General features: G+C 40.2%; 1 protein-coding gene, 1 long non-coding RNA gene and 1 other non-coding gene across 3 annotated transcripts in view; 1 reads left to right on the plus strand and 2 right to left on the minus strand.

Annotated features, from left to right (window-relative positions):
- RAB33B (RAB33B, member RAS oncogene family) overlaps positions 1-17,296 on the minus strand; it is a 34,513-nt gene extending 17,217 nt beyond the window's left edge. The window contains exons 1-2 of the mRNA XM_077139998.1: positions 17,143-17,296; positions 16,634-16,901 (exon numbers count right to left, since the gene is read on the minus strand). Coding sequence (XP_076996113.1) covers positions 16,634-16,882 — 249 coding nt within the window. The 5' untranslated portion in view covers positions 16,883-16,901; positions 17,143-17,296. The remainder of the gene's footprint in view (positions 1-16,633; positions 16,902-17,142) is intronic.
- LOC143666426 (U6 spliceosomal RNA) lies at positions 8,987-9,089 on the minus strand. The gene has a single exon (XR_013167624.1). It is a non-coding gene; the product is annotated as a U6 spliceosomal RNA (small nuclear RNA).
- Positions 17,091-22,817, plus strand: part of LOC143666312 (uncharacterized) — a 50,046-nt gene continuing 44,319 nt past the window's right edge. The window contains exon 1 of the long non-coding RNA XR_013167519.1: positions 17,091-17,929. This is a non-coding gene — a long non-coding RNA (uncharacterized LOC143666312). The remainder of the gene's footprint in view (positions 17,930-22,817) is intronic.

The raw sequence follows: 22,817 nt of genomic DNA on the forward strand, positions 1-22,817 counted from the left end.
GATAAATGGCATCTTTTCAAAACTGAAAAATTTTGTGCTTTCAAGAACTTTGCCAAAAAGGTGAAAAGGCAGTCTCCTCAACAGGAGGAAATATTTGGAAGCCACACATCTGATAAGGGTTTAATATCCAGAATATACAAAGAAATCCTACAATTCAACAATAAAAAGACAAACAACCCAATTAAAAAATGGGCAAAAGACTTGAATAGACATTTTTCCAAAGAGGAACTATAAATGGCTAAAGAAAAAAAAAACACCTGAAAAGATGCTCAACATTACTAACTATTAATGAAATGCAACTCAAAATCACAAGATATCATTTCACATCTACTAGAATAGCTACCATTAAACGAACAGAAAACTACAAATGTTTAAGAGGATGCAGAGAAATAAGAATACTTATTCACTGCTGGTGGGAAAATAAAACAGGACAGCTGCTGTAGAAGATACTTCGGCAGTTCTGCAGGAAGCTTGGTATAGAACTGCCATGTGGTCCAGCAATTCCACTACTAGGTATATACTCAGAAGAACTGAAAGCAAGATGTCATCAGGTATTTGCACCCAGATGTTCATAGCATACTATACCAAAAGATAGAAACAACCCAAGTGTGCATCAATTGATGAATGGATAAACAAAATGTGGTATACACATACAATGGAGTGTTATTCAGCAGTAAAAAGGAACGAATTCTGATGCATGCAACAAGTGGATAAAGTTGAGGACATTATGTTGAGTGAAATAAGCCAGGACAAAAGGACAAACAGTATGTGATCTTACTAATATTACCAAATATAATGAGTCAACTCATGGAGTTAGTATCTAGAACATAGATTACCAGAAGATAGAATGAAGATAGAGAATGGGGAGCTGTTGCTTAATTTGTGTAAATTTTTAATAAGATTGAATGCAAATGTTTGGAAATTGATAGAGGTGATGACAGCACAATATGGTGAGTGCAATTTACAACAATGAATTGTGTGTATGGTTGTGGCTGAAAGAGGAAGTTCAGGGTCATGTATGTAGAAAGATAACTACAGGATGAAAGATTTCACAATGTGTTTAACATAATGAATCCTGTTGTAGACGATGCAAGTGATTAACAGTACAAATATAAGAATTTTCTTCCATGAACCAGAACAAATGTATATCACTATTACAAGGCATTAAGAGGAGGTATATGGGAAACTATAGCTATTTTTTTAATTATTAAATTTTTAAATATAATATATATTAAAATTTAAAAGAATATACAAAATTTTAAGTTATTAAAAACAATGCAAACTATGGACTATATACTAACAATAATATTTTAATGTTCTTCCATCAATTATAACTAAGGTACACTGTTCTAGCTTGCTAGCTGCCAGAATGCAATATACCAGAAACAGAATGGCTTTTAAAAAGGGGAATTTAATAAATTGCTAGTTTACAGTTCTAAGGCTGAGAAAACATCCCAATTAAAACAAGTCTATAGAAATGTCCAATCTAAGGCATCCAGGGAAAGATACCTTGGTTCAAGAAGGCTGATGAAGTTCAGGGTTTCTCTCTCATCTGGAAGGGCATATGGCTAACACGGCTTCATCTGTTAGCTTTTTCTCCTGGCTTCCTGTTTCATGAAGCTCCCTGGGAGGCATTTTCCTTCTTCATCTCCAAAGGTTGCTGGCTCATGGACTCTGCCTCTAATGGGTGTGTCGTTCTCTGCTCTCTCAGAATCTTCTTTCTCCAAAACACTTCCTCTTTTATAGGACTCCAGAAACTTATCAAGACCCACCCAAATGGGTAGAGACATGTCGTCACCTAATCCAGCTTAATAACCGCACTTGATTTAATCATATCTTTAGGGAGATGATCTGATTACAGTTTCAAGCATACAGTATTGAATAGGGATTATTCTGCCTTTATGAAATGGGGTTTAGATTAAAACATGCCTTTTCTAGGGAACATACATCCTTTCAAACCAGCACATACACCAATGCTAAGTGTCAATAATAAGGGTATGTGTCAGGTTGAAACTGTTGTGCACCCCAGAAAAAAAACATGTTCTTTAAACCTGATTCAATATTGTTGGGTGGGATCTTTGTGATTAACTTGTTTCCATGGAGATGTGACCCACCCAATTGTGGGTGGGACCTTCTGATTAGGTTGTTTCCGTGGAGTTGTGTCTCAGTTTATTCAAGGTGGGCCCCTTACTGTAGTCCTTTAAGAGGCAACCATTTTGGAAAAGGCTTCAAAGCTGGCATAGACAGAAATATTTGGTGATGGAGAAAGAAAACACCCCCCAGGGAAGCTGTTAGAAATCAAAAGCCAAAGGATCAGCAGATGCCAGCCACATGCCTTCCCAACTGACAGAGGTATTTGGATGCCGCTGACCTTTCTTGAGCCGAAGTATCTTTCTCTGGATGCCTTAGGTGGACATTTTTATGGCCTTAGAACTGTAAACTTGTAATTTAACAAATTCCCTTTATAAAAGCCAACTCATTTCTGATATACTGCATTTCCAGCAGCATTAACAAAGTAAAACAGATTTTGGTACCAGATAAGTAGGGTGCTGTGGTTTACAAGTATCAAGCATGTTGGAATGGCTTTTTAAATGGATGAAGAGAAGGTCTTGGAGGAATTGTGATGTGCTTAACAGAGAAGGCCTGAATTGTTTTGCAGACACTATAGGTAGTGATGTAGACTGTAAAGCTCTTCTGATATGGCCTTGAATAGAAATGATGCATGTGCTATTGCAAACTGGAAGGGAGATGTGCCAATTTGAAGCTGTTATGTTCCCCAGAAAAGCCATATCCTTATACCTAATCCAATCTTGGAGGCAGTCATGTTTCTTTTAATTCTGATTCAATATCATGGGATGGAAACTATGACTGGACTGTTTCCATAGATATGTGACACACCCAGTTGTGGGTAGGACCTTTTGATTGGATTGTTTCCGTAGATGTGACACACTCAATTTGTGGGTGTGACTTTTTGATTAGATGGAGATATGACTCCACCCATTGAAGATGGGTCTTGATTAGTTTACTGGAGTCCTTTAAAAGGGAAATCATTGTACAATTGCTTCAGAGCTGGCAGAGATGTAGACATTTGGAGATGTTTGGAGTACTGACAAATAGATGCCTAGACATGGATATGTGGAGATGCAGAACCCAGCAGAAGTCACCATGTGCCTTTCCATGAGACCCTAAGCAAGTCAGAGTTGTGTCCAGGAGGAGCTAAGTGAAGGCCCACAGATGCTTAGAGAAGAAACCACTGGCATTAGAAGCTGGAAGCATTTAAATCAGGAACAAGGACTAGCAGACACCAGCCACATGCCTTACCATGACAGATGTCAGCCTTTCTTGAATTGAGGTATTTTTCTTTGGATACCTGAGTTTGGACATTTTTATGGCCTTACAACTGTAAACCTGTAGCTTAATAAATCCCCTTTTTAAAAGCCGCTCCATTTCTGCTATACTGCATTCTGGCAGCACTTGACAAACCAAAATAGAATGCCATTTTGTTTTAAAGTGACAGAGAATTTGGCAAAACTGACTGCTGATATTGGGTGGAAGGCAGAATTTAAAAGCCACGAACTTGGGTATTTAGCAGAAGAGACTTTCAATCTAAACGTAGAACACGCAGCCTGGCTTCTCCTTGCAGCTTATAGTAAAATGTGACAGAAAAGAGATAAGCTGAGAATTGAACTCTTGGGTTCAAAGAAACCTGAAATTGATGGTCTGGAAAATTCTGGGCTTCCAGAAAAGAAGACCTCAGAGAATAGCGCCCCATGTAAGAATTTAACTAAACAAGGAGCCAATCAGCCATTACAGGACAAACAAGGATTGGAGATGGAGTTATCCTGAAAGAATCTGTGGAAAGTTCTATTGTCTAATGGGTATAATCCCTATATACTGCCTGAAAAACCAACAAGAGTGTTGTGGGGATCTGTATAAACAGAACCACTGCCAGTTTGGACTAAAAGGGACAGAAAAGGGACAAACTGAAGGAAAAATAACTTCAGAGGCAGAACGGTGGATGCTAAGGGCTGAAGCCAAGAAACTTTGGCCAGAAGAGAGGACTCACCCATGCACTTAGAGAGACTGAACGTGGCCCAAAGGCAGATGGTGGGTCTTCAGCCTTGATGTTCAGAAAGAATTTTGGTACCCCAGGCCTCAGAGAGGGTTCCTTGGGGATTGGAGGGGGCCTTGGTGCCAATCCATCGTTCTGAAGGGGTTACGCATGTGCCTGAGAGATGGCAGACAGCCAAGGTGCTACACCAACACTTGGAGAGGGTGAAGCAGAGAAAAAGGTGGTCCTCCCGTTCCCCCCCACCCAAGCTTCCCCAAGATTGTAAGCCTCACCCTAGCACTTAGAGAGAACAGGGCTGCTGTATAAGCCCTTGGAAAGGGTGGGACTGCTGCTCTATCAAGCCCTGAGGATAAATGACTCTCAGACTTTGAAATCTAAGAGTTTGCCCTGCTGGTTTTAGGAACTATTTGGGACCTTTGATCCCTGTTTCCTTCCAACAACACCCTATGGAAATGGAAATATGTATCCTATGACTGTCCCAACTTTGTATATTGGCAGCAAATAATTTGTTCTAAGTTTCAAAGGCCAGAGAATTTTTCCCTTAGGATACACTATACCTGTAACTGATTTTGATGAGATTCTGTACTGTTCCTGACTTTGTATTGTATTTATATTGTTACTGAAATGGCTTAAGGCTTTGTGATATTGTAATGGAAGAAACGTATCTTGTATATGGAAAGAACATGTCTTTTGGGGGTCCAGAGGGTGGAATATGCCAAGCTAACTATTGTATACCTCAGAAAAGCTATGCTCTTTAATTCTGATTCAATATTGTTGGGTGGGTTCTTTTTTATTAACTTTTTTCCATGGAGATGTGACCCACTCACTTGTGGGGGGGGACCTTTTGATTACGTGGACATGTGTCTCCACTCATTCAAGGTGGTCCCTTACTGGAATCATTTAAGAGGCAACCATTTTGGAAAAGCCTTCAAAGCTGGCACAGACAAATATCTGGAGATGCAGAAAGAAAATGCCCCCAGAGAAGGTGTCAGAAACCAGAAGCCAAAGGACCAGCAGATGTCAGCCACATGCCTTCCCAGATGACAAAGGTGTTTGGATGCCATCAGCCTTTCTTGAGTCAAGGTATCTTTCTCTAAGGATGTCTTAGTTTGGACTTTTTTTATGGCTTTAGAACTATAAACTTGTAATTTAATAAAATCTATAAAAGCCAACCCATTCCTGATATATTGTATTTCCAGTACCATCAATAAACTAAAAGGAGGTGTATAAGGGATACGGGGTTTTTATTTTGGGAGCAATACAAATGTTTTGAAATTGATTGTGGCAATGAAAGCACAACTCTGTGACTGAGAGCACTGACTGTACACACTGGACGAACTGTATAGTGTGTGAACAAAACCACTCTACAAAAAACAAACAGCTATTCAAAGAAATAGGAGCTAATTTTTTCTCTTTTATAAAATTTCCAGTAGTTCAAATATTAAAAACTAATTTTAATACATGAAGAATGTTTTAGTAAAGTATAATAGCAAGTTAAAAAAATAAAATAAAAAGCACAAATGTGGTTGTCTTTAAGGCAATTTCCCCTTTTTTTCCTACTTTTCCATGTTTTCATAGCAATGTATTTCTTTTTTAAGAACAAACTAAACCTAAAAAAAAATAACTAACTCAAAGAATTGTCGAAGTCCTCAACAAACACAGGAGGTGAGGATGATGATTTTGGCCTTAAGAAAATCGCTCGTTTGTTTGTTTTAGAGTGGGATTGACTCAACAACAATACTTTTTCTATCATCCTATTCAAGACCATGTATTCTGATCCGATGAAGATTTCCAGAAAACTGAGTATGAAATAAGAACTCTTCACACCTTATCAGAAAGCCATAAAAGCAATTATTAATGAGGCATTTACAAAGGAATATTTAGAAAGAAGATTCAAAATTTTGCTCACAGAATTGCTAAAACAAGTGATGTCATAAGGCACAGACATAGCTGCATTTCCAGTCTGCACACAATAGAAGCTGCCACTGAGGAGATGAGGGCAAGGAGACTGGGAAAAGACCACTGACAGACTCAGCAAAGAGAGGTTCAGACAACTGTTCAAGACTGTTGAACATAAAAGGCTAGAGAACATATGACGAAAATTTTAAAAAAGAGACACAGAAAGACACTAGGTGGAAAATCACAATAGCTTTTCTAGTTTGCTAGATGCCAGAATGCAATATACCAGAAACAGAACAACTTTTAAAAGGGGGAATTTATTAGGTTACAAGTCCACAGTTCGAAGGCCATGAAAATGTCCCAACTAAAGCAAGGCTATAGTAATGTCCAATTTAAGGCATCCAGGAAAAGATGCCTTGGTACAAGATATCTTGGTACAAGCCAGTGTCATTCAGGGTTTCTCTTTCAACTGTTCACCTTGTGGCGAACATGGCAGCGTCTGCAGGTTTTCTCTCATGACTTCTTGTTTCATGAAGATCTCCAGGGGATGTATCTCTTCTTCATCTCTAAATGTCTCTGGCAGCATGAGCTCTCTGCTTCATGGCGCTATCAAAAATGCTTCCTTCTTTTAAAGGATTCCAGCAAAATAATCAAGACCCACTTGAAATGGGTAGAGTCAAATCTCCCTCTATTCAAAAGTTAACAACCATAATTAGTGAGTCCCTTCTCTGTAGAGATAATCTAATCAAGTTTCCAACACACAGTTCTGAACAGGATTTAAAAGAAACAGTTGCTTCCATGAGATTGGATTAGGATTAGAGTGTGGCTTTTCTAAAGTACATATATCCTTTCAAATCAACACAATAGCCTAGTAAAATCTCTAGGTTTAGCTATGAGTAGACTCACAATGTTTTAAAAAGGAGAATAACGCTCTAGAACAAAAGTAAGTGATATGCTTATGTATGGTAAACCTTAAATTAGGAGGTATTTTCAAAGTGAATTTTTTTCCAGTTTAATACTTAAATTTATCTTCAGAAAAAATGGCTACTATGCACTCCCATAGACTTTACTACTATCATTAAACATTATAAAGACAACATAAAGTATGCTTCTTTTTATAATACTTAATGAATCTCTACTTTAAATTCCAATATCAAGTTCCAACAAAAATGGCAACATGGCTATTTGCTGAATCCTTAGATTCTCATTGTTTGTGAAAGTTCTTTTAGTAGTTTTACTACTCAAAATGAGAAATAGCTGACGTTAAATTGATTTAACACTCCCTTTGGTTGACCAGAAATGTTCATTATTAACCCAAATGTTCTTTCTTTCTTTGATCAGCTATCAAATTTCCTTTTTTGCCTGTTCTTCCAAAGATCACATTTTTATTATTTTTGCTTCTAGGCAGCCTACATGAAAGACCATATGATAATTACAAAAGAAAATCAATTAACAATTTAATAAGTTGTATATCACCATTATAACAAGTATTATTAACATTTCAAGAGGATTATTTTTGCCTTTGGTATGAGGAGTAGAAATGTGTACACTGGATGTACGGAACTAAACGGCAAATTTTTAAAACACATCTTTAGCTTTCTATCAAGGAGCAGTAACAAATGTTTTGTGATGGACAGAAAGGAATACTTTCTTTAAAGTGAAGATTTTAATTATAATATAATTAAGAGGATAAGGAAAACAACAAGGAGTGAAAAAAAGGACACAGAACCAAAAATTAGGAGACCTCATGTGGTGTGTGATCTTGTCCAATCCCTCAGGCTTTCAAGAGACCATTTAATCCTAACACCTGGGTTAAAATATGTAACAAACAATATGGGCTGATCTTATTTATTTGCAGCTATCTCTTTTTTTGACAAATGCTGTTTCATTCTATTTATACAAAACATAAACAGGATATACAGAGACTACAGGTCACCAGAGGTGGGGGTGTAGGTAAGGAATGGGGAGTTTTTGCTTAATGTATACAGAGTTTTTGTTAGGGTTGATGACAAGGTTTTGGTAAAGGATGGTGATAATAGTAGTACAATATTGTGAATGTAATTAACATCACTGAATAGTACACATGAAAATGGTTAAAATGGGGGGAAAAAATCAACTTTATGCCAGAGATTATTTTCACAGTCTTCCTCTTCATACCCTATATGAGTCAGCATTCCTGACATTGTGAAGTTTTGTGAGTATGATTTCTTACATGCAAACTCAAAATGTATACCACACAGTGCAAAAATGCCAACCTGAAAGGGAAAATTTACTAAAAATGCAAAAAATCAGTAAATGAAAGCTGAAAAACAGTAATAAGAAAGAAGACCCAAGACTTCTGTGTTCCCCTTTTAGATACTCTTTGGTATTTTTGGCAGTTCTATTCAGTGCCAAGAGAGACTGGAACACCCTTCTCTTTCCTTGATTTGGATGAGTGATGCTTTTTTATTCTCATGCAAATATAATTCCAAGAATATTCACCCATGGGCCCCCTTTCACCAGATGGACCCCCTTGGTGTCTCCTGGCCTTTAGAAGTACCAGCCCCTCCCCTAGATCTTCTCATATTTCCTCCTTCCTCCCTCCCTCCCCCAAGTCCTCCTCAGTTGTCCTCTGTTCAGGTGATGAAGAGAGGCTATCAGGGACCCTCGGAGGGTGGTGCTTGTACCAAGCTTAGGGTGACTATGAGCAATAACTACAAAAATTTAACGGTGGGGGGGAGGGGGGCTGGGCAATGAGGATAGTTTACATTTGCATTCGTCGAGGAGCCTGCAGAGAAGGCTGAAAGTATGAGCTTGATTCTGGACCTTTGCATCTTCAACAATGTCTTTTTTTTTCTTTTAATATTTGTATTGATAAATCTTCACACACGTACATTCCATACACGGTGTACAATCAATGGCTCACAATATTATCACCTAGTTGTGTATTCATCACTGTGTTAGTTTGCAAGCTGCCAGAAGGCAATACAACAAATCTGGAATGGGTGTTTTTTTTTTAACTTTAAAACCACAATCAAAAATATGGAACGTATCATGAATTCACGTGCCGTCCTTGCACTGATGCCATGATAACCTTCTAGCATTTTAATTTTAGTGTATGTGCTGCTGAAGCAAGCACTGGAATGACTTTTATAAAGGGGAATTTAGTAAGTTACAAGTTTACAGTTCTAAGCTTGTGGAAATGTCCAAACTAAGGCATCCAGGAAAAGATAACTTAATTCAACAAAAAACAATGTGTCTGCAACACTTCTGTCAGTTGGAGAGGCATACCTGTCCCCTGCTCCTGGAGTCCGTTGCTTTCAGCCTCTGTTCCTGTGGGGGTTCCTCACTTTGATTCACCAGGGCTGGCTTTCATCTCTTGGCTTCCTTTGTCTCTCTCCAGGTTCTGGCTTGCTTAATATCTCATGGCAATGTCTGCTGGGCTCCAAGCATCTCCAAACACCCGTGTCTCTGTTCTCTTCCTGTCTGCATCAGTGTCAGCTCTGCTGTGAAGTTTGTCAGCTCTGATCTCCATTTTCTAGGCTCTGTTGTTTGTCTTTTCTCCAAAATGTTTTCTCTTAAAGGATCCCAATAAACCCCGCCTAGAATGGGTGGAGTCACACCTCCATGTAGACAATCTAATCAAAAGATTCCAATCTACATTAATGAATCAGGATTAAAAGAAACGGTTGCCTCAACAAGATGGAATCAGGATTAAAACATGGCTTTCCTGGGGTACATAATATTTTCAAACTGGCACAATCACCATGATCATTTTTCAGAACATCTGCATCACTTAAAAAAAAAAGAAAGAAAGAAAGAAAAAACTCACACATACCATACCCCTTACCACTCCATCTCATTAATCACTAGTATTTCTATCAACTCAATTTATTTTACCCTTTATCCCCCTATTATTAATTTTTTATCCATATTTTTTTTACTCATCTGTCCATACCCCAGATAAAAGGAGCACCAGACACAAGGTTTTCATAATCACACAGTCACACTGTAAGAAACTATAGGTTTATACAATTGTCTTCAAGAATCAAGGCCACTGGAACACAGCTCAACAGTTTCAGGTACTTCCCTCCACCCACTCCAATACACCATAAACTAAAAAGGGATATCTATATAATGCATAAGGATAACCTCCAGGATAACCTCTCAACTCTGAAATCTGTCAGCCACTGATACTTCATTTGGTCGCATTTCTCTCTTCTCCCTCTTGGTCAAGAAGGCTTTCTCACTCCCGTGATGCTGGGTCCCAGCTCATCCCAGGAGCTCTGTCCCATGTTGCCATGCATCTATTTCTTTTTAATAATTAGTTTGCTTCCTTAGAGCAAAGGATACACACATTTGGGGATAGTAATATTTGTGATTTCTCTTTCCTATCCTTTCCCTCGTATCTTTAAACAGTGATTCAGATCTCTAGCTTTGTCTTGCAGAGACTGTCTTGCTCAAAGTAGCTTAAGAAAAATGGTAATTTATTATTTCAAATAACTGAGGAGCCTACGAACAATTTTTTCTGCCAGTTCTGACAACAGTCCTAAAATTGAGATCTGGTGAGAGTATTGGGGCGCATGCCTGTTTCTGAATGTGGTGTTGGTGCAATGTTCTGCTTATTTTTCATGATTACTATCTTTCTTGAAGGTACAGACAGCACTTTCTAGGCACTGTGCTAAGTACTAGCCATACAATATCTCATTTATTATGCACGACCCTATATGACAATTACCTAATTTTGCAGATAAGTAAACTATTAAGGTTAAGTAATTCACCTTAATAGCCACAAATCTACTGTTAAGGTCAGGACTTAAACCTGGACTGCCTTGTTCTGTAGTGAACACAGTGTTTTTTGCATTCACTTCTAATTCTGTTACAGCATCCCATTTTCCTTGGAGAATCCTCTCTCTCCTATTTCCAATGCATGTGCACCCTGACCCCAGGACTGCATAGGTGATCTCGGCCTGACCAATAAGAACATTGCACCAACACCACATTCAGGAACAGGCATGCGTCCCAACACTCTCATCAGATCTCAATTTTAGGACTGTTGTCAGAACTAGCAGAAAAAATTGTTCGTAGGCTTCTCAGTTATTTGAAATAATAAATTACCATTTTTCATAAGCTACTTTGAGCAAGACAGTCTCTGCAAGACAAAGCTAGAGATCTGGATCACTGTTTAAAGATACTAGGGAAGGAAATAATATTTTCTTACCACTTCTGAGTAAACAGACCAATACTGCCATTCTCATAAGAAGTGGTACAAGAATTGCAGGCTTCTGAAATCAGCCTGAAGAACAAGGGGAAATCTGACCCAGTTCCAGATATCCCTCACATACTGGGAGGGCTTGGGTCTGTGAAACATGCCTTGTGCGTATCATACAAGTCTCAGGACTGAACTACTGCAATTCAGAATCTCTGCCAGCCCCAAACCCCACAAAGGTATCCTAGTTAAGGAGTCACAAGTTAAGATTTTCAAGCATTTTTTCTAAAGCCCCGCCAACTGCTAATATTCTCATTCACTGAATGCCAACCTAAATCAAATCAGAAGGACCAATTTGGCATCTCCCAAACCACCACCACCACATTTAAAAAGTAAGTTTCTCTGTAATTCTTGTAAGTTAACGTTTGATGACTTCATATAAAAATACTTTGATTTATAAACATTAATTTACCATTAAGATCAAGAAAAAACAATGGATAAGGATACTGTGCTGGTTTGAAAGGAAGTATGCCCCTTAGAAAAGCCATGTTTTAATCAAAATATCATTTCATAAAGGTAGAATAATCTCTATTCAATACTGTATGTTTGGAACTGTAATCAGATCATCTCCCTGGATGATGTGATTTAGTTAAGAGTGGTTACTAAACTGGATTGGGGACAACATGTCTCCACCAATTTGGGTGGGTCTGGATTGGTTTACTGGAGTCCTATAAAAGAGGAAATATTTTGGAGAATGAGAGATTCAGAGAGAGCAGAGAACTACATAGCCACGAGAAGCAGAGTTCACCAGCCAGCTACCTTTGGAGATGAAGAAAGGAAATGCCTCCCAGGGAGTGTCATGAAACAGGAAGCCAGGAGAAGATAGCAGATGATGCCGTGTTTGCCATGTGCCGTTCCAGATGAGAGAGCAACTCTGTTTTCATCATGTGCCTTCTTACTTGAGATAGAAGCCCTGAAATGACTCGGCCTTCTTGAACCAAGGTATCTTTCCCTGGGTGCCTTTGATTGGACTTTTCTATAGACTTGTTTTAATTGGGACATTTTCTCGGCCTTAGAATTGTAAACTAGCAACTTATTAAATTCCCCTTTTTAAAAGCCATTCTGTTTCTAGTATATTGCATTCTGACAGCTAGCAAACTAGAACAGATACTCTAAAATAATTTACATTTGGTTTCAGCATTCATTGTTATATCATTTTTATTACTATTATTAAAACATACCCCTGCTCTTCTCTCTATGCATATGAACTATACTTGTTATCTGTTGTCATCTATAATTTCAAACTTCATTTTCATATGAATTACTTCTTGTGCTCTAATCCCACGTTTCCAGTTGTCAGTCATTTCCATTTGAATCTACCATAGTTTCAACAAACATATTTTCACTAAAACAAAACTTTTTACAGAAGCCCAACTAACAGTACTACCAGGCCTACAACCTCCATCATCTGAGTTCTCTACCTTCTCACCACCAAAAGCCAGTTACTAAAACCTTTAGGCCTTATCTTCAAAATGCCTCTTTTATTATTTCTTTCTTTCTTTCCATTAGCTTCCCTTATCACTTCAATTCTGGATTTCCAGAGCATCATACAAACTGATCTCCTTGCCTCCGTACATTCGACACTCATTCTCTAAGTACCTACTACATGGATTAAGAACTAAATGGTTTAAATGAAACACTGGAAGCAGTCTATGAAATTATCAGACCTGGATCCTGCTCTCAATAAGAATAAGAATAAAAAAGGAGGTAACACATGTACATAACACAGTGAGTCATGATGGCGGTGGACTGCAAGGACAGAACAAATGGATTAGAGTTGGAAATCTCAATTAAAAAAATCAAATTCATTTTTATTTACTTAAGGAATTTATTTTATAATTTCATTTAACTTCCAAAATTTTGTGAACAAGAGCTCCCTCTTTCAACTATACACATTTGGACGTGATTAGGAACAGTTAGGGAAAGATTAACAAATACAGACTGTGACATTTCACAAAACATTTGACTGATTCTGACAGGGCATTCCTATAAGTGACAGGCTTGCTGAAAATTTTCTAGTCCACAATTATTAAATATTTTAACACAATATCTCATTTTTATCACTGCATAAAAATAATATTTAGAGGGCGGGCCACGGTGGCTCACTGGCAGAGTTCTCACGTCTGCCATGCTGGAGACCGGGGTTCAGTTCCCGGTGCCTGCCCATGTGGAAAATAAATAAATAAACAGATAGATGGATAAATAAATAAAACAGTATTTAGAATGTCATTTCATTAATAAAGTAGCATACAGATTTTCAGCTTTCAAGATGAAAAATTGGAAGAAATATCATTTCATATTAAATTCATAATTTTCCAAAGAAATGAGCTAACCATTTCAGCAGCTCTTAAGATGTATTACAAGTTAATAACAATAAAAGAGTAAGAAACACATGGAGTAAAGCCCTTCCATATCACTTTTCAATTTCAAAGAAAAGGACACAAAAAATAAAGCTCTTATTTTAATCTCCAACATAGCTATATCTTTTACCACTACAGAGATCTCAGAATATTTCCATAATCTTTTGAACCACAATAAAAATCTCTCTCAAGGCACAGAATTGGAGACACAGAAAGAAAAAAATCTCGGTGTCCAGGTCCCCGTCAACATACAACAAGGCTAAGGCCCAGGTGGACCAATCCCTGAAAAATATTTTCTCCTTACTCCTCTCACCCAGAAGGATGAAAAGCTGTGCCCCCGAATTCATCCCATCTGTGGTCCTGGTTTACTTATCACCACCAGTGCTCACCTAAGTCATTAAGTATTTCACTTTACACACTGGGCATGTTGTATATTTTTCAAGTTTGGTACCTGTGCTGGTTTGAAAGGAAGTGTGCCCCCTAAGAAAAGCCATGTTTTAATATAAGTCCCATTTCATGAGGTAGAATAATCTCTATTCAACACCGTATGTTTGAAACTGTGATTGGATCATCTCCCTGGTTGACGTGATTTAGTCAAGAATGGTTATTAAACTGGATTAGGGGATGACATGTCTCCACTCATTTGAGTGGGTCTTGATTAGTTTCTGAAGTCCTATAAAAGAGGAAATATTTTGGAGAAGGAGAGATTCAGAGAGATTCATAGAAAGCAGAACGATGTAGCCATGAGATGCAGAGAGTCCACCAGCCAGCAACCTTTGGAGATGAAGAAGGAAAACGCCTCCCAGGGAGCTTCATGAAACAGGAAGCCAGGAGAGAAAGCTAGCAGATGACGCCGTGTTTGCCATGTGCCCTTCCAGCTGAGAGAGAAGCCCTGACTGTGCTCGTCATATGCCTTCTCACTTGAGAGAGAGACCCTAGCTTCATCAGCCTATTTGAACCAAGGTATCTTTCCCTGGATGCCTTTGATTGGACATTTCTTTAGACTTGTTTTTAATTGGGACATTTTCTCGGCCTTAGAACTGTAAACCAGCAACTCATTAAATTTCCCCTTTTTAAAAGCCATTCCGTTTCTGGTATATTGCATTCCGGCAGCTAGCAAACTAAAACAGTACCTCTTAAATTTACACCTGATAACACCTGCAATCTTCAGGTACAATTGGCAACCCGGGCACAGGCAGAGGGCCTGGATATCCCCAGCCATTGCCACCACCACTTCCTTCCCACCCCCAAGTCCAGCTACCGTTTTTTTTTTTTTTTCACTTTCTTTCATCTTCTACTGTCTACCTACGCCCTCCTCCCCCTCTGCTTCTGTCTTTTGGTGTACAGTGGTGGACTTCATGGTACCAGAGGACGAATAATAATGTTAAGCCACCAGCAAAGGCAAAGCTGGTAATCTTTTTAAGGTTACCAGCTGTGAATCAAGTGCTTCATATATGTTCTTATCTAATCCTCACACCAGCCTGAAACGGTATAATTATCAGTTTTTTAGGAGAGAAAAGGACTCGGAGAGATTAAGGAGCTTGCCCAAGGACTAGGGTGTCCAACCATCCTAATTTGCCAGGCGCTGAGGGGGTCCTGAGATGTGGGAGTCCAGTTTTAAACCGAGACCATCCCTAGCAAAGCTGGTCAACCTGCTAAGGACACACAGCCTGTCCTTACCCTTTTGTAGGCTCATATTTAAACCAAGGTCAGTTGGGTTCCAAAACCCCTCTTCTTTCCCCAGAGTTCTTGCTTCTTCCAAACTAAACTCCCTCTCACATCTCAGAAGCCCCATTATTTTCCTCCCCAGCAGGTTCCCTGGCCTAACATGATAATGGTGAAAAAACGTTCAGCCTCTTCCTATTCTATTTTTTTCCCCTGCAATGTATACACATCTTTCTTTAGTCCCTAATACAGTGTACCCAAAGGACTGTACTGGTATTCCATATAGGAAAGCTTTTGAAAAATTAAAAGGCAAAAGAGCCTAAGAAGGGTTGATTTCTTTTAACCTAGCCTATTTTTCCTTTAGCAGCAGAATCCATTTGTGGGTGGGGAAGTTAGAAAACTAAAAAATAAATTGTTCGTGCCTCAGGAATGAGGTAGCCTGCTTCCTCCACTCCCCCAGGAAAGTGAAGAAAAGATGAACAAGAACAGGGGTAAAAGGAAGGCAAGGTAGTTCCCAAGGCCCGCAGGTTTTAAGGGGTGGTATTAAGCAGGTGGCTCATGGGTTAGTCCTGGTTTGGAATGAAATGCGTCTAAGGTTTGCACTGTCAAGAGACCTTGGCTCTGTCATTTGACCCTCATTCTCCAATTCCTACTTTCAAACGGTTCACAACTTCAGCCCTGACCTTTGGGCCAGCTTCACTCTATTATTTTTGGTGTCCTCAATTTCAGAAGCCACCAGTAACAACTTGAAGGGAAAGAAGAATTGAGAGAAGGGTCTGAGGTGAAGCCAAGAGACGTGATCTTGGCCACTCAGGAACTATATAATGTATCATATGTTTCTGCAGGAAAACATATGTTTTTCTAAACAATGTCACACAGAAACCACTGTACTAGAAGTGTATGCATTGGAACACCTAAGTACTTCCTCTAAGGCAAGGGTCTTAACTTCCTCAATACCTAGGACAGTGTTCCATAAAATGAATGTTTCATAAATAATGTCATTTATTAAATGAATTTTCCATGCTTGAGAAATCTGTTTTTCCTTCAGTCTGACTTCCTCGACTACCCAGCACATGAGACACCTCCACCCTTGCTACTCAGTGGAGTCCACGGACCGGCTGCATCTGCAGTACCCGGGAGCTTATTAAATCAGAATCAGCATTTTAACAACATCCCCAGGTAAATCACATGCATATTAAAGTTTCAGAAGCACTGCCTTGGAAGTTTACTACAAATTCTTCCAAACCTCAACTCCGACCTCCACATTAGCTTGCGAAAAAAATGGGGCGCACGCCCCGCAGAGGGCCAACGATTCACCCACGATGGGACTGGGACACCTGTCATCACCACCGGGCGTCCTTCCTCCCTGACAGTCCCCCACCCGCTCACCTTGATACGCTCCCCATCAATCTCCACCGCTCGTTCTCGGAAATCCACCCCGATAGTGGCCTCCGTGCGGTCGGGGAAGCGGCCGGCGCAGAAGCGATAGGTCAGGCACGTCTTGCCTACATTAGAGTCGCCGATCACGATGATCTTGAAGATGCGGGAGCGGGCCGGAGGCAGAGATCCTGAGGTCGCCAGCACCGCACCGCTGGACGAGAAGCTTGCCTCAAGCGACGACTCCATCTCCGAAGCCATTCTCCCGACCCGCCCCAAACTGAGGCAGAGGAAAGGAGACGCGGAAAGGCTGGGAGATGACGCCACCCAGCGCGAGCGCGCCCAGCCCGCCAGCCCCGCTGCGCAGGGCCCCAGGAGCCCCCGCCCCCCCCAACCGCAGCGCGCGTGCGCACCTCCCGCCCCCGCCCCCGCGCGGGTGTGGCGCCCGCAGGCCCCAGGCACCGTGCTCTCCGCTGCCTGCGGCTCGTACCCCAAGGCCCCTAGGGCCGGCGCCCGTCTACCTGGAGAGGCGCGGCGCCCGTCCGGGGCTTGGCAGCTGCGCGGATGGCCAATCTGTGGGGTGGAGAGCACAGCGGCCCGGGCCGCTCCCCCAGCTGTTCCGGCCCCGCCACGTCCAAGGTTCCCGCCCTCTGGAGGAAGCCGCGCAATCGCTCTGGGGGCGGGGAGAGAAAGACGGCCGCCTGGAAGGAGGGAGCGCCGGGCAATCTCTCGCGAGAAGGCCGAAGAGCCGCCTCTGACTGGACTTGGACATGGGCGTGAGAAGAGGGGCTCGTGGCGCTAAGGACGTCGGAAGGCGACGGCGGCGGGGTCGGCTCCGTCACGGACGTGTTAGGCTGTTCCCTTGGCTGGCATCGGGGCACTGTGGTCACGGCTGTGCCCTCGGCCTGTCCCCGCTGCCTGGGCCGCGGGAGTTGGAACAGCGACAAAAGTGGGATGAGGTGAGGGCGAGGAGCCCACCCCGGGGGGCCCGCGCTGACCTTTGCAGACTTCATTCTTGGCGAGCGCATGGTTAGTGCGCGGGCGCGAGGTCGAGACACCCACCGCCCAGCCTCCTGGCCCTTAGAGGACGTGCGCGAGATCCGCGTGAGAGGCTCGCGACGTGTGGAGCGGGTCACTTGTGGGCCACCTGGCGTTGAACCCAGGAGTTGTTCCTAGACGGCCTATCTGGTGAGAATAAAAGCCGTTATGCCCTAGTTGTGGCCCAGTACCTGGGTGACGATGATGTAGCTGTTCAGTATTACCGACGCATTCAGAGGTTGTCTTAGGCTACTACCTGTATATTAATAGGTAAGACCTCCCGACCTTGGAGAATCTTCCATGGATTATCGTGAATTCTTCAGAGGAAACCTACCATACGCCAGATGACGCAAAAGTACCTGCAAACATAATGCTTTAATTCGATTTCCAGTTACACAGAAACTAGAATGTGGGCTGGTAAAATCCCAGTTGTTTATCGGTGAGATTATTTCCGTGATGTCATCCGAGAAGCTATATTCCTTGAAATATACTCCTAATCTTTAGATACCCCATTCAAATGAGAGAATCTGAAGATTTAAGGACAAAGAGCAGTTGAATCAACACAGTGGATAGTTTCAAAGTAAGGTGAAAGGAAGCCTCGATGTCATCGCACTCCCAAGCCCCTTGCTCTTTCTTTTTTGTATTTTGACTTTTACAGTTTAACTCTTGCCATTCTTCCATCAGAAATTCTTTATCCTGTTTTTCTAAATCCCATCCATTCTTCACACCCTAGCTCACAGGTCCCATTTCTGTGAAGCTTTTCCTCATTGCTCAGCTCAGTGTTCTTTGCTTTATTCTAAACTCGAATACGATTTTGAGAATTATTGATCATTTGGTGTTTGAATAGTCTTTTTGCTGTTATATCTTCGTTATTCTGTGTTGTGTCCTATCAACTAGATTGTCAGCTCTTCACTACAGTGACTGGAAGTACATTGTTATTCAACACTTGTTGAATGAAGAAAGATTTCTGTGTAAGGAGTGTCAGTTTCACAACTTTGTCAGTTGTGCACAGTTCAGCATCGCTTAGATAGGAAAAGTACTGTAAACACTTGACATTGTTATGAGTTTTGTATTTTCAGCTTTAGTTTGAATCTTCATGTAACTGAAGTATATGCCACTCTTCTTAGTGGAAAACCCCCAGAATCTCCAGGATTGATACTTGTAGGAGATTCTAATGTTGGGAAGATGGCTGATTTATGCAGCCCTATTTTCTGAAGATGATTTTGTCCTTGGAGTCTGTCACTGCTTACTGCTGCCACTACGCTTATCCTCCAAGTATGAACATTTATCTCTTTTCATACTACTTCCCTACACAGCTGGGGAGAAATTGTGAAATTAGATCCTTTATCAGTCAATTTAAACTTGAAAATTGTAGATGGTTTAGTGTAACCTACATATTTACAAAAGTACTTTTCTAACACGAGAAAAACTGAAGGCAAATTAAAAACAGTAACATAAAGATAATTGTATGCATGAAATATGAGTACTTTCAGCTTTTTTTTAACTATAGTGATGCCACCATTTTAGCCCTAGACTTCGTTCCTGTGGCAGAGACCATACCTTAACTGGTCTTACCCGGGAATTGCTCCTTGTCACCTTATCAGAGGACAAAGGAACGGTCCCTGGATTGCCCATATAAGGATTTCTCAACCTCCGCTCCATTGACATTTTGAATCCCAGATAATTCTCTGTTGTGGGGGGCTATCCAGGGCATTGCAGGATGCTTAGCATCATCCCTGACTTCTCCTGTGTCTTAATTTCGTAGAGCTGCCTTAATAAATATCACAGACTAGACGATTTAAAACAACAGAAATTTATTGTCTCACAGTTCTGGAGGCTAGAAGTGTGAAATCAGTGTGTCAGAAGGGCCATGCTCCTGAAGTCTATAGGGAAGAATTTGTTCCATGCCTCTCTCTACTGGCATTTGACGGCAATCTTTGGGGTTCCTTAGCTTCTGGCAGCAAAACTTTAATCTCCGTATCATTCATTACCTGGTGTTCTCCCCTGTGTCTGTGTCAATTCTCCCTTTCTTATAAAGACACCAATCATTGGATTAAGGGTGTACCCTACTACAATGGATCCTCATTTTAACTTGCCTAATACCATGTGTAACGATGCTATTTCCAAATAAGGTCACATCTGAGGTTCTGGGAATTAGAACTTCAACTTAGCTTTTTTTTTCTATTTAAATATTTTTATTTAATAAAATAAACAATACACTTGGAACCACCAAAAATGAATCTTAGTTAGCTTATCTATAGGCATATTTAAATAAAGTATCCAAATAATCATTGTAAAGCCTTTGTTTGTAATAAGTTTCATAAACCAATTTAAGTTTAAGGCAACAAGGAAAAAATCTACAAATACAGATATCAGAGTTCCTTAAATTCTAAATATTAAACACTAACTTAAATACTATTTGATTAGCTACCAAAACTGTGAACTTTCTCAAAATATCAAGTAGAAAATTATTACAAATACCAACGTTGCTATAGTTTTAACCTATGTTACTGAACATTTTCAAATTTTTTATTTCAGGAAAATATAAAGATATAAATGTTTGTACAATTAACATATGAAAATCTTAATCACCAAAAATACATCTTAGTTAGCTTATCCATAGGCATATTTAAATAAAATATCTAAATAGTCATTGTAAAGACTGTGTTTGTACAATATATTTCATAAACTAATTTAAAATTAAAGCAAGCAAGGAAAAAATTGACAGATACAGGTAAGAGTTTCTTAAATTCTAAATATTAAACACTATCTTAAATACCATTTTGTTAGCTGTCAAACTGTACATTTTCAAAATATCAGGTAGAAAAGTTATTACAAATACCAGCTTTGTATGTTGGTAATGACTTATGTTACTAAACATTTTTGTTTTTAATTTCAGGAATCTTTAGCTGCCTATAGTTTTTATTTATAAGACATATGTATTCTTTTCCTTCTCTCACTTTTTATCCTTTAAGTTACCTTTGCTAAAATTCTTCAATTCCGTACCCTCTTCCAGACCTCACTCTCTGTCTTTTCAGTTGCCAGGGCTCCCGTTAATATTTCTTGTAGGGCAGGTCTCTTGTTGGCAAATTCTCAAGGCCATTATTTATGTGTGAAAGTTTTACTCTCTCACCCAATTTTGCAGGACGGCTGGACAGAATAAAGAATTCTTGACTGGAAGTCTTTCATCCGAAATCTTAAATACATCATACCATTCCCTTCTCGCCTCCATAGTGCCTATTGAGTAGTCTGAGCTCAGTCTTAACATGTTTTCCTTTGTATGTAATAAATCTCATTTCTCTTTCTGCTTTCATAACTTTTTGCTTCTCTTCAAGATTTGACATTCTGATAAGTGTATGTCTTGGAGTAAGCATGTTGAATTTATTCTATTTGGGATTGTTGGGCTTTTTTAGTTTGGATGTTTATGTCTTTTATAAGGGTTGGAAAGTTTCCCCCCATTATATCTTCCACTGGCCTTCCTATCCCTTTACTCTTCTCCTCCTGGGATACTAAGAATTCTTATATTTGTACTCTTGTGGTATCTATCATTTTCCTGAGATCAAGTTGCATTTTTTTCTTGCCATTTCTTCTTTTGAACGTTCAAGTTCAATTGTCCTGTCTTCTGATTTACATATTCTTTCTTCTGCCTCTTGAAGTCTACTGTTAGGAGTCTCTAGTACCTTTAAATTTGGTTTACAGTATGACTTTTTTTATTTATTCTTTCAAAATTCTTCTTTATGCTCCTCCATTGTCTTCTTGATATCCTTTATGTCATTATAAACAACCTTAATTAGTTCTAAATTCTCTGTCCCCTCAGATTATTTAATTTTGTCATTTAGCTAAACCATATCTGCCTGGATCCTCACATGCTTTATAATGTCCACAGGGCATTTTAACGTCTCAATAATAATAAGGCATTTTAATTAAAATAAGATGTTGCAGATTTATTTCCTTCCCTCATTTAAGATTTTGAATCTACTTGTATTAGCTTTGAAAGATCCCCTTTTGAATTTGATTTGTCAGTCCTTCCTCTTGAAACCAAGTCCCTAATCTCAAAGAGGGATTGCAACTCTATTTAGGGCTTTATTTGAGAGCTAGGTAGATAGGGAATTTGTCAGACAGCATTTTCTGTTTCTCCCCAGCAAATGGCAGTCTTGAGTCTTCAGGTGCAGCGTCTGGCAGCCAGTCTTGGTGCTCAGCTTAGCTGGCTTCCTTGACCTCACCTCTCCCCCTAGACACCTGCAGTATCTGGGCCTCTGTGGGAGATGGGGAGCGGCATCAGGACAAGTCTCTTTCATGGTTGGATGTCAGCCAGCACCACTCTACATCTTCCCCTCTTCCTCAGGAAAGGGCCCTCCAGTCTTTGCCAAAACCCAGGAGCCCACAGCAACTTGTCACAGGGGCAGAGAGTAGGCACTATACTTCAAGTAAGTGGAGTTTGTGCACAGGAAAAGCGCATCTTTGATCTTCCAAGTTCACCACGGAAACTCCCAGCAACAAAGCCAAAGGGAAAATCTTCCCAAGCCAGCTGCAGGGGTAGGCAGAGTCATGACCAAGTACATTCACTCTGTTCTCTCCATCCCAGTTTCTCTGATTTTTCTCCAAGGATCTCCCTTAGTAGGGTAGAAGACCCTCCATAATCACTCACACCCTGGAACCACTGTCCAGGTCATTTTTCTATTCTATCTCTGATTGTTGTATGGAGCTGGGCTGAACTCAGCCTTTCCTATTCTGCCATCTTGCCGGAAGATAACAGCGTACCTTTTTTGAGAACACAATTCAACCCATAACAACCCACTAGATTCTAGTACCACCCCAGTTGTGACAACCAAAATGTCTCTAGACTGTCAAATTTGGTCCCCAGTTAAGAACTACTGGCCTATAGAAGAGCTACTCTCACAATTCTGGTTTCCTCACAATACCAGTTGATAGTAGAAATCACCTGCCCTTTTAGGACATGTTTCCAACTACGAAGAGAAGTATGACATTGGTCTTGTTAGCCTCCAGTGGGTTACCATGTCACTATTTAGCAGGAACCACAAATATCATGCAAGAATTGTTTCAGAATTGTTCAAGCCACATTTTCATACATTGAATCATTGAGGATTTATGAAATTTTAGCTGTGTACTCAAAATTGTGCTAGTGACTATGGAAGGG

The sequence above is a fragment of the Tamandua tetradactyla genome, chromosome 22 (genome assembly GCF_023851605.1).
Source record: "Tamandua tetradactyla isolate mTamTet1 chromosome 22, mTamTet1.pri, whole genome shotgun sequence".
NCBI classification, from domain to species: domain Eukaryota; kingdom Metazoa; phylum Chordata; class Mammalia; order Pilosa; family Myrmecophagidae; genus Tamandua; species Tamandua tetradactyla.